The sequence below is a fragment of the Alternaria dauci genome, chromosome 8 (assembly GCF_042100115.1).
Source record: "Alternaria dauci strain A2016 chromosome 8, whole genome shotgun sequence".
Classification (NCBI taxonomy): Eukaryota; Fungi; Ascomycota; class Dothideomycetes; order Pleosporales; family Pleosporaceae; genus Alternaria; species Alternaria dauci.
In genome coordinates, this window is record NC_091279.1 from 2,599,473 (window position 1) to 2,612,352 (window position 12,880).

Below are 12,880 nucleotides of genomic sequence, written 5' to 3' on the forward strand. Positions count from 1 at the left end.
ATGCTATCTCAGGATCGAGTGCTCGTCACGACTTCACTGTCTGTCACATGCGATTGACGTACTCTCGCATCTGAGAGTAGCGATCGGATCACAGGTGTTCTGACATTGACTACTGCATACTAAATGTCACCGCCTGAAATTCACGTGTCTACAATACGCATCAATTGTCACTTCCCAAGGCTTGAATGCAGTTTCTAGGCAGCTTGCGGAGGCCTGAATTAACACCATACCATCGATCATGATCCTCCATACGACTCTACTGTCCTCGCATCGTCATACTCGCCATATGCGTAACAGTTCAATGCCGCATCAAAAGATAGCTTCGAGGGAAGGCCTCTCAACATCGGGTACCGGCAAGTGAAAAGAGCCACCGTAGCAGATGGACATGAGGTCACCGAGCGAAAGCATGCTAGCTGGTACGACGACTGAGACGACTGGATCGCAAGCAAGTTGGAAAATGTGAACATAAAAGGCGACAGTTCCTCGAGCAAATCAAGCAAAACACACCCTCCTCACACAGTTTATCATCAGATCAACTACCTCATTCCGTTCTTATCAGATAAGAATCAACCAGAAAGATGTTCTTCAAACATCAAGCAGCACTTACCGAATTGTGTTCTACACTGGCTTTGATTGCAATGGCCAGAGACTCGGTGCTCGACAAGCTGTTCAAGATGGTACTTGCTACGACCCTGGCACTTTGGGGCCGCAAACCAGCTCCGTCTTGATAGTGGCTGAGGAGGGTGACGGTCCCCAGTCTACAGTGGTCTTCTTTCCAAATGGTGTTGATTGCGATCTCAGCGCATCCATCTCGACTGGCAATACCGGCTGCGTCAACGTCTACCAAGGAGAGTCGTTTGGTGGATACAGAGTCATCAGCGGAGAAATCAAGCGCAGAGACGTCCAACAAGAAGCCCCCACCTCTGTGACCAGCATCACCCACGGCGACTTCTTCGAAATGGACGACGAACTATGGCGCTGGAACTAGATCGCCCAGGATACTTTCTCTGGCGTTAAACCCGAGGATTGGTCCGGTAACACTCGCCTCGCCAGCTTCGCACCTCTTGAGTATGGAAAAGACTTCCCATTCAACTTTACTCAATACGATCTCAAAAACCTGTCACCCTTTGTGGCGGAACGCGCTGTTGTCGCAGCATCGGCGCTCGCTGAAGACTCCACAGCGAACTCTCCTCTTGACGTAGCGGAACTCTTCGAAGGTCAAGACGTCTGCCGGAGGATCCGCGACTGCGTGTACGGGTTCCCTATCCTTGCCAACTACTACTTTCCCGCGCAAACCGAAGCCGTCGTCAACCAGATCAATGCCGCAAAACCTGCAGCGCAGAGCATCTGGAATTTCCTGATGAACCCGTACGTCTCCAGTTTCACCGTGGGGTTGACTACCGGCGTCATCGGCGCTCGGTACTTTGGCACTCCGCCTGATTGCATTCCCGGCCCAGAGGCAGACGCCGTGCGCACGACTATCAACGAAGGCACCACGACGGCCAGCCGTGTTAGCGCCATCTCCACCGATGTGCTGGGCGGCAGCAACGGAGCGGTTACTCTGACTACCGTCATTATACCTCCTGACCAGCGAGGTTTGCGCTCTCGCGACACAAGCGATCACTATATACCAACGTTCCGGGCTTTGAGGAGTGGCTAAAGACTCGGAACTTCTCGGTGTAGAAGCGAGGCGTATATTGGGAACTAGTGGAGGCTTTTATAGTAGTCTTGAAGGTTATAGGTGAAGTGAAGAGGAAGCCCAGTGATTGCTTTACGGAGAGAAGTAGAGTAGTAGAGAGATGATGATATAGGAGTAGACAATGAAGAAAGTACAAAGTCTTGTTCTATTTTGTAATGTGCAGCGACAAATAACACAAACTCCCAGACTTCTCGAGCAAAGTAGACAGCATCAAATTTGCCAATAATCCTACGGCGAACGACGGAGGTCACAGTACCGAGGATGACTTGCTGTGTTCTTGTACCACATACTGGTAGGCTTTCCTCGGTGGGCGTGGCCCCGTTGTGAGGTTCCGGCTTGGCCAAGTTGAGGTTTCGTACGGGTCACATTCAATTGGCAGAATTGGCGTGGTCATTGTGCACCATAGCTGGATAAGATCCGGCTAAAGCTGCTTGGACTAAAAACATGAGCAGCCATATCATATATGCATCGACACTACCTTGGTGACAATCTTCGTGATGTTGATGGGGCGGAGCTGTGGTTGCAGGAATCGATTCGTACAGCTGCGCACATGCTGGCCAGACCGACCAAGACTACATCCCTCGGAGCTCTCTGCATCAGCGGCGCTTTCCGCGCCTGGCTGTTCAATATCAACTTGTTAAGTCCTGGCATCGCTGTAGTTCATATCGAGAGATGAGAGCCAGCATGGGCATGTCGACATCGTGTGGAGGGACGATATCTCGATACCATTGCTTGATGAGCATGCGTCACACTGGGGCAGACGTGCACCGCGATGGAGCGAACACAGCGCGTGCTGGCGCGGTAATCTTACCTATGGCTTCCGATCTCTCTCAGAGGACCTCTGCAATGCCAAGCGGTTGTACCTCCGCTTTCCCTCTACATACGCATATGATGTGAAGCGTGCTGCTGATAGCCAAGGGCTCGATCGACGGAAGGAGTTGCGACGTTGAGCGTCTTCGCGGAGAGTCAACGTGCAGGAAGGATACGGTCTACCACACGTTATATGGTGTGGTGACGTCGGAAGGGATTAGTCTGGGACGGAGAAGGATGTGCCGAGTACGCCATCGTGGGTTGCAAATGCGTGAGAGGGCGGCGGAGGTTTTCAAGACACTGAGGAATGTCGTGCGCGAGGCGGATGCGGAGTGCGGCACGGAGCGCTGGTCAAAGCGGCAAGCGCCGGAGGTTTTCTGCCGTGTCGTGTCCGTGCGTCTGCCGCCGCATTCATCCTATCTGTTATCGCCAACTGCACCCAGCGATCCCCGGTGGAAACACCACTGACGCTATACCTGTCACGCCGGCTGCTAATGCTATAACACACACTACAGGACATTTCTCCATCTGGCGGTTCCGTGAGGCGGCGACAAGCTACCTTCAATGTTCGCGCCTCTCGCCCTGAACCCTAACAATCATCAAAAGGTAGATTCAACGGCCCAAGGTCCCGCAAGGAGGGAACTGTCGCACATGTCCTCGGGAACGCATATAGAGCGGTCGCGCTCCAGTTGCAGTGCCGTCGTATCAGATGCTTCACTGGTCGGGGCTCGTTTCCATGCCTTTTCTATCTAAGATTCAGCCTTGGCAGTTTCAGGATTTGTTGCGCGTGATTGCTACGGGCCGGCAAGTCGCACGCTAGATTGCCCTTTTTGTCTGCCGGCGCGTTGCTATCACACTCGCCAATCGCGCTTTGCGCAACAAAGCAGGAGCTTCTGCAGCCAAGCAAATTGCCAAGAGTCTCCCGCCCTGATTTCCTTCCTTCGTTCAGCGCTTCTCCGGAGCTTCGCCGTCGCAACAGGCACGCCGAGTGGCATCATTTGCTTAGCATTGGTGGGGCTAGCCATGACGATGCTCCTTCTGTACATCATCCGAGATAGCGTCACCATCCGGGCCATTTGAGCGCAACAATGGTTCAGGGATCAACAACAAGACCAGAGGCTGCGGAAATGTGCCTGTGAGATACGGGAACAAGCTTTTCTTGATGCAGGTCTATCATACATGTCCGAGGGGAGTCTAGGGCAACAACGTGTGCAGGTAACGCGAACCGCCAGAGGATCGTGATTCGTCTATTACGACCTCCTCGTGTCCTCTCTCGAGGGAAGAGGCTGTATTCACCACACGTGGGTCGAAAATTGGAATCAATGGCTCAGACGTCCACGCATCACTTTCTTCACCTGCGATCTCGCCTAAGCTCCATTCTGACCACTGAGCAGGCGGCTGGTCACCATTTTCAGGTAGGAGTCCTACTCTCACGTTTATCTTCTCTAACCCACTAATTTGTACTCCCGACACTCTCTCGACACTCTGACGCATGACCAGCCCGAACGCACCACTAATCCTCTGCCTTCTCTCTTGATGGTCTTGTCCCGATACTTTGGCTTGGCACAACCGTATCCCTGTTGATTGCATATTGATTCCAGGCCGAATTCGGCAGGTATGAGGCTGGACATCCCCGTCACCACCACACTTTACACCAAAGCCTGCTAGTAACCACAGTGCCATAGCGCTGAGACCATCTACAGTCTTGGAGTTTGCGCTGTAGCATTCGTTGGTTGCTCAAAGCACACCATACTAAGCTCGGGAATGGTAATGTCCTTCGACCTTCTCAATCGAGACAGTCGCTGCTACTGTGCTATTGCTGTAGCCTCAATGGCACCATAGAACCGATGAATTGTGACTACTCGGTCGTTTGAATACGTCCGTGTTCATGTATATAAGATGAAGTAGATATTGCTCCAGAAAGGATATCAAGCATCAGCCTTGAGCTCCTCAGTCACTTCTTCTACCGGTCTACACTCAGTGCTCTTCTGAGTAGGTTTACCACTGACCATTCTGGAGCTCCTCACTCACGCACCGCAGACTTCAAGATGATCAACGTTCGCAACCTCGCTGTGTTCTTCGGAGCCCTGCTCCCCGCTGTCCTTGCGGCTCCCGCTCCCATCACCAAGAGGGCCGACGTCATCCCCGGAAAATTTATCGTCACTCTCAAGCCTGGTATCGATGCTACTGCCGTCAAATCCCACTTGAACTGGGCCGCCGACGTCCACAAGCGCAGCTTCGCCAAGCGTGACACCGCCGGTATTGAGAAGGAGTTCGGCATCAAGGACTGGAAGGCGTACTCTGGAGAGTTCGACGATGCTACCATTGCTGAGATCAAGGCTAGCCCTGATGTGAGTAGCGACCTAGATCACTGAACTTCTGATGGGCACATTGAAACTGTTCCTGCATGAGCATTGCTTAGCATACTATCCTCGCCCACTTCTGTTCTCCATAAATCGCTATCAAAAAACTGTCACCTGTCTTCGGCTATACTAATTTACCACAGGTTGCCCTTGTCGAGCCCGACACAGTCGCATACCTCTGGTACGATGTTGAGGAGGTTCACGAGGACAAACTCGAGAAGAAGGCCTTGACCACCCAGTCAGGTGCCACCTGGGGTCTTGGTGCTATCAGCCACCGAACCGGTGCCTCAACCCAGTACATCTACGACACCACCGCTGGACAGAACACCTATGCCTACGTCGTCGACTCCGGTATCATCGTTGCCCACCAGCAGTTCGGTGGCCGTGCCACCCTCGGCTACAACGTCTTCAGCAGCGCCCATACCGATACCCTGGGCCACGGCACCCACGTTGCCGGCACCATTGGTGGCTCGACCTACGGTGTCGCTAAGGGCACCAACCTGATCTCCGTCAAGGTCTTCGAGGGCCGAGTTGGTACTACATCTGACATCCTCGCCGGCTTCAACTGGGCTGTCAACGACATTACATCCAAGAGCCGCGCCGCTCGCTCCGTCATCAACCTGTCCCTCGGTGGCCCAGCCTCCACCACCTGGACCAACGCCATCCAGGCCGCCTACACTCAGGGCGTCCTTTCCGTCGTCGCTGCCGGCAACGGTGACGAAAGCGGCCGCCCACTCCCCGTCTCTAGCCAATCGCCCGCCAACGCACCCAACGCCATCACCGTCTCTGCGGCGGACAGCTCGTTCCGCCCTGGTAGCTTCACCAACTACGGAGCCGGTGTCGACATCTTCGCCCCCGGTGTCGCCATCCAGTCCTCGTACATCGGCAGCAACACCGCCACCGCCTCGTTGACAGGTACCTCCATGGCTGCGCCCCACGTCGCTGGTGTTGTCGTCTATCTCCAGGCTCTTGAGGGCTTGTCCACCCCTGCTACGATCACCAACCGCATCAAGGCACTCGGTGTCGCGAATAAGATCACTGGTACCCTCAGCGGCAGCCCCAACCTGTTCTTGTACAACGGCAACGGTGCGTAAGCGCCTGTTTGAATCGAGAGGGGATGTATATAGACGATTCACGATGTATGCGAGGAGTGTAAATAGGAGCTTTATATAGGAGGAATACAATATAGACTGACATCCAACTACAAGCGTGAAGAAGCTTGCCCGGCCGCAGATATTAACATTGAAGACTGTGTGCGTGACACAACCGTATATGATTTCGAGGTCACAGTACGCAGTGCAGTTCAGACGTCAGAGATCTGAACGCTCGTAAGTAAGAGCAAGGCGACCAAGCGGATATAACATAGAGAGAGACGATGGCCCAACCGTTCGGCCCTTTCATCTCTCACCACGAACCACATTTTTCCCTGCTGCCACCTGATGGGTACCCGGCATTTACCCTGGCCGGAAGCTCTTGCGATGAAGTTTAACGTTCCAGCGTGCGGCTAGATAGACTTCCACCCTATGCCTTACCACCCTGTACCCTACTCGAGCAATCATCCCAGCCAATGACGCTCCTTACTGTTCTTATTCATGTTTCGCTCGACACGCTATGTACGTCTAGCCCCGTCTGCTCTCTTGATTGGTGTTGCTACTGCGTGTTGATTGGATGTGGCGTTCTTCAGCTGAACGGCCAAGAGCATCCGACGCATCTGACCCAGAGTCCAACCCCTCAGCTGAAAACTTCCCGCTCTAAACAAAAGCAACGTCCCTGGTCGGTTTATGGTTTGTATAGCAATTTGCAACAATGCGTCGTCTTCTTGGAAAATTCAAGAAGCAGACGAAGAATGATCCTAAACCCGAGCCCGAAGCTGATACATCCCCGACTGCTGAACGACAGGCGCCTACAAATCAACAACAGAGAATTCCTCTGTCCCCGGGCCGAGAAACCGATTTGCCCCATCCCCAGACGGTACCAGCTACTAATTCTTTCAATCCTGAGACCGGGGGTATCCGTCGCCTAGGAAATGGCTACAATCCAGGAGCAGAGGCACGACACGCGCGGTGGGTGTCGCAGTGGCAGGGCGATGGACCCTGTGATTCTGATTCCAGTACTCGCGCGGCAATTCGCATGGTACTAAAGTCAGCCAAGCCCGACCCAACAAACACCGCACTGCGAGACTTGCGTCGTGAGGAGCTGGGTTTATCTCCCGGGGATGATCCGGAGTGGGAAATGGACGATGCGGAGCAACTTGACCTTGAACAGTTATACGCAGAGGCGGAGGCGAATGCCTACAAAGTTCCTGCAGATGGTCAAATGAAGACTCGCACGGACATTGTCAACATGATGGCCTACAGTTTAGATCGAACCAAAGGAAAGGGGAAAAAAGATCTTCCAGTGTAGGTTTTCTGCTCGCTATCTCCGCAGGATTGTCGTCTTCTTGGTCTCTTGAGATGAATACTTTGCCGATCATTAAACCCAGGACTAACTCAGACTGTGGTACAGACACCGTCTGCCTACTGTTGCGTGGCCTTTTGGGACGCAGAACACTCATTACGATGACCGTTTGTGTACGCCTTGCACTCAAGTACCGCTGCATCGGTTGATGGTGTGCAACAACCCCGAGGGGAAGGCAGCAATCTTCCGGTTAGATCAAGTCAAGGGTACCGCAACTACCCCAGGCTGTCCTATGTGCCGGGTCCTCTTGTCAACGTTTCGAGGGAGCAAGCGTGCTTTTTCTGACATAGACGATCCGGCATTTGGAGAGGATACAGTGATACGAGTCTGGTGGGATGGGTGGGCATCGCTGATGCGTACAGTACTCAAGGACGGCCTAATCGGTGCTCAGAGTATCGGACAAACCAGGCGTTTCTATACTGAAATGATGAGTGGTACGTTATGCGAAGTGAATGAAAAGGCAATGGCAAACGAAAGCATGTTGCTCCCACGAAGCCAATGGCGATATGGTTTCCAACTCATGAAGTCACCGTATCCCGACAATGACCGCATGTGTCCGTGGTTTGGTAACGGAAGATTGGTGGGAGGACAAGTGGCAACAGATCGAGTACGTGCCTGGCTTGGGCGGTGTTTGATGGACCACAAGGGAGAATGCGGACTACCACAGCCGCATCCATATCACGCAGGATTCCGGGCTATCGATGTCGAGACGAGATGCCTTGTGGAAGATCTGGATGCCAGCATGTCTACTGGCACGTATGTCGCACTCTCGTACGTGTGGGGCAAGTCAGCGCAGCTCTTGAGTACAGCCGAGACACGGTACCGACTGGGACAACCGGGGGGGCTCAGCGACTCACATGCAGATATTCCGCAAACTATCAAAGATGCGATGACTCTTACCGAGCGACTGAGAATCAAATATCTATGGGTGGATGCGTTGTGTATACGTCAAGATGACGATGTCGACAGAGACGCCCAGCTTGACCAGATGGACCAGGTATATTCAAGGGCATTGATCACAATAGTGGTACGTCTCCTGCCTCTCCATCCCGATAGCTTCACTTACATTGCACAGGGCGCCTGTGGGAAAGACTGTAATTCTGGGCTTGCTGGAGTGCAGCCCGGATCTCGTTCGTTCGTTCCCGAAATTGAGACGGTTGAAGGCATCCAGCTTTCTCCCTTCGCCGAACCATTCCGCGCTAGCATCCTCTCATCCGAGTGGATATGAGAGGATGGACCTTGCAAGAGAAGCTGCTGTCGCATCGGGTCATCGTGGTGACTCCCACTCAGATGTTTTGGAAATGCGCTAACGGGACATGGTACGAAGACTGTTGGCTCGAGACACCTGAACGCCACACGATCGAAGAGGAACACCGCTGGCGATTCTTCGACGACGAGTCTGCGGATTGTTTCGACCGCTATCGATTCCTGGCTACAGCATTCGTGTTTGGAAGGTTCACGCATGAAAGCGACGCTGAGAATGCTATCAAAGGCATCAATAACAAACTATCCACGGGCTTAGGATCAGCGTTCCATTGCGGCGTCCCTGAGAGGTATCTCGACGCAGTTATCCTCTGGGACTGGCCCGGTGTTTACAACCGCATGCTGCTTCCAAGAATGGAGCACTTCCCTAGCTGGTCTTGGATCTCACTTACTATCATTGATGTCGACCGTATGGTCATAAATGATCCACCTCCAGTGCTCTGGGGCGCAGTAACGAATGCCACGGAATACATGGACTCGCATACCCGGATGCGCATGGGCGAATGGCCTAAGATCTGCTCGCTGGTAGAGTATTACCGCTTCGACAGTGCGGGTGATCCGATTCAGATTGAATCATCCGTATTTCAGGGCAACTTCGACAGGCAATTCGCAGAATACCTGATCGAGCACCAGCTTCCTCCTATCAGCATACCTATGCTTCCGCTCCGCTTCTACTCGAATGCTGAGGAATATGTGCGACTTGCCACGGTACTCCGGACGACTCCGCAGGCTCATTGTTTGTTTCCACATACTATGCGTATGCTGCTCCCACGAATGCTTGGATTCTGTGCGCAGACGGCACACCTTTACGTCACCCCCGCGGCACAGCGGCCGGTAGAATTCTCGAAGCCCGTCAAATTCGACGTTGCGTTAGATGAGGGTATGCACCAGATAATTGGGTCGGTCATGCTGAGCTTATTGCACCGACTGACATAGCCGGACAAGATGCTTTTCGCGGTCGTGGCACGGCATGTGAGCAACGGACCACATGCGACGCTCCCCCGAGCTTCGGGCTGGTTCTTCCAGTGCCTGCTCTTGGAACAGGCATTCGAAGCTGATGCGCGCGAAGCTCTGGGGCCGTATTCAGAGATGGTGTATCGGAAGGTAGCCGTCTTGTTCGATGTCGATTGCGAGCACTGGGCAAAGGCGAAGCCGACACTCGAGCTAATTATTTTAGTTTGATATCCGTGATAAAAGCGGCGCTCTATGTATCGCACGAGCTAGAAACACTCTATACACTAGATATACAAGTGTACACTGTAGCACGAGAGGGATTTAAGGGAGGAGGAGTCTAACCCTACCTACCTCTAAGCGACTGCCCTAGGTTCTAGTAGATCCTACCCCTAGTGTAGGTTCCGCTCCCTATTCCTTACATTAGCGTAGGTTCTATCCCCCTATCCTTACCTCCTTAATCCCCCCTACTACCTCCTTACCTCCCTAATCCCCTCTATTACTTCTTTACCTCTTTATTATATTACTTATATAGTACGCCTTACTACTATATCTAGTTACTATATACTTTAGTACTAAAAATACACTTAGAATATACTCTTAATACTCTCTACTACTATATTAATACCTATTATTTACCTTAATAAATATAGTTACCTTTTCTATACTACTTATAAGAGTATAATTATATTTTAAAAGCTTAATACTTTTCTTACTTATACTTCTTTAAATAATAAACGTACTAGTAAAAGATATAAGTATAATACTATTAAAAGATACTATAATAAATTATAGTAAAGGTATATTTCCTAAATACCTATTTTTACTATATATAGCTATATATAGTTTAATAATAGAAAGGTTAAAGCTAAAGCCCTAAACTTTAAGTAGTTCTAGAAAGTTATAGTAATATTAGGGAGAAGAGGAGTTTAGGGGGAAGAGGAGTTTTTAAACTATAGTTTATAGCTTATATCTAAGCTTATAACTATAGTACTTAAGAATAAAGAAATTATAAGGGAGTATTACTACCTAGAGGATACTAGGCGTAACTAGGCCTAGCTCCTCTCTTAGCTCTCTCTCCTCTTACTATATCTTCTTCCCTTCCCTCTTCCTCTCTTCTAGAGGTTATCTACTATTCTCTATTCTAAATATAAGCTACTTTTATAACTAGCTCGCCCTTCTATATATAACGTCTACCTTATATAATAGTAGACCTTATAAGCTAATAAGGCTTACTATAGGCTTCTAGCCTAGATAAAAGTAAGTAGTCCTTACTTACTCTTAGTTATTATATAGAAGAGTAGTCTTAGTAGCTAGCTCTTAGCTAAGTCTAGTACTTTTAGATAGTAAGAAACTAGGTTTCTTATTACTACTATAGGTTTAGATTTAAGACTCTATCTCTAGGAGATAGCTTACTATAAGATAGCTTTTTACTAACTAATAGCCTAGAGTATATAGCCTTTTACTATACTTACCTTAGAGTACTTTACTTAGAACCTTATATAAAGGAGTATAAACCTTAGATAGGACTTCCCCTCTAAAGAAGATAGTAGTTAAGAAGACTAATATTATAATTCTTTAGACTTACTTTATACCCTACCTAAAACCTTATATAATAGAGTATAACCTTATAGATAGGAATCTAACTCTAAAGAAGATAGTAGTTAAGAGGACTAATATTATAATTTACTAAACTTACTTTAAGGACTAGTTTAGCCTATACCTAATAGTTAGTAATTAAGTTACCTAATAGGTAGTAAACTTTTACTACTACTATATAGAAACTCTTTTTTACTATATAGTTATAAAATCCTATATACTAAAAATTTCTTCTCTTCTTCTTCTTACTATATATAATCTATTTACTTAACTCTACCCTTCCTCTAACTTAACTATACTAATAGCTAATTAAGATAATAAAGAGTCTAAGTAAGGATAAGCTATAACTAAACCTAAGTCTAAGACCTCTTAACTACCTCCTTACTATCCTCTTATATACTTAGTATTATGCGCCTTAGAAGCTACTAACTACCTAGAATTATACCTAACTAGTATAAATAATAATATATTTAACCTTATAGCTAAAGACTCTAACTATAATAGTATTATTACTTTATAAGAAGTATAACTAAGTTTTAGTATCTAATTTAGTAGTAGAAAGGTCTAGTAATATAATCCTAAAGCCTTACCCTTTATAATTAATAGTAAGAGCCTATTAGTAGTAGATAAAGTAGATAATACTAACGTAACTATACTACTAGTAAAATATAAACTTACTTTATTTACTCTAGTTAAACCTTTAGTAACCCTATAGATAAATAATAAGATAAAGAAGTAGTCTAACTAAGTAATAGCTTTTTTAGACTATAAATAAGTAAAAATATATAATAATCTTAACCTCTTCTAGCTAAAGCTTAGTTTAGATAAATAAATTACTTTTTACTTCTTAGTTTAAGAGTTACTATCCTCTAGTTACTCTACTAGTTTTAAGGCCCTTAATAAAGAAGCCCTTAGTAATCTAGCTATAGCTATCTACTTTATATACTAGTATAATTATAACTTATAAATTAGAGTATATAAAGAGTAGTAGAGGGTATAAATATAACTTAAAGATAAAATTATAAAGAATAAAGAGACTAAGAACCTCTAGTAAATACTAGAATAAGAGTATATAGATTAGAATATATATACTAAGCTTATAGAGGAGTAGAGGTTATACTATACTAGCTATTAATAGTAGTTTACTAATATTTAAAATAAGCTATATATAGCTTAGCGCGACGCCCTTCTCTAAAAAGATTAGGTTTAGGACGCCTAGCTAAGCTTATATTAACTAGCTTATTAACTATCCCTAAACTAGCTTCTTTCCTTCCTTAACTATAATTAACCCTTATTAGTAAATAAGCTTAACCTATTTAGATACTAGTCTTATAACCTACTACTAATACTTACTAAGGATAATATATTTTTTATAGTTAATAAGGAAGCTATCCTTATTCTAGAACCTCTATAAGGAGTAATAACTATTATTAACTTACTTTAATAGTTCTATAACTCTAAAGACTAGAATAGCCCTAAACTAGTTATCTTTAAGAGTAGTACCTAACGCCTATATAAATTTATTAGAAATATACTTTCGTACTAGTAAGCTAATAGTAAGTATTACTAATATCTACTCTAGTATATCTAGTCTCTCTTTTTATTTATAAGTAGAGAGGCTAGAGATACTTTAGTAAGAGGACTAATAAGCTTTACGTATATTTATAAGATAGAAATTAAATACTTTATAGTACTCTTTAATATTTAGGGAGACCTAAACCCTTTTATTATAAATAAA

General features: G+C 47.3%; 2 protein-coding genes across 2 annotated transcripts; both read left to right on the forward strand.

The window, feature by feature from the left end:
- Positions 1 to 578: 578 nt before the first annotated feature.
- On the forward strand, positions 579 to 1,660 carry ACET3X_008770 (uncharacterized protein; the record flags this gene model as incomplete). The annotated part of the gene is made up of 2 exons (XM_069454979.1): positions 579 to 677; positions 989 to 1,660. The coding sequence occupies 2 exons, from the start codon at positions 579 to 581 to the stop codon at positions 1,658 to 1,660; spliced, it is 771 nt and encodes a 256-aa protein (XP_069304372.1).
- A 2,897-nt stretch (positions 1,661 to 4,557) lies between these two features.
- On the forward strand, positions 4,558 to 5,966 carry ACET3X_008771 (uncharacterized protein; the record flags this gene model as incomplete). Its single annotated transcript, XM_069454980.1, has 2 exons — positions 4,558 to 4,860; positions 5,016 to 5,966. 2 exons carry the CDS (start codon positions 4,558 to 4,560, stop codon positions 5,964 to 5,966), a joined length of 1,254 nt encoding a protein of 417 aa, XP_069304373.1.
- Positions 5,967 to 12,880: the final 6,914 nt, after the last annotated feature.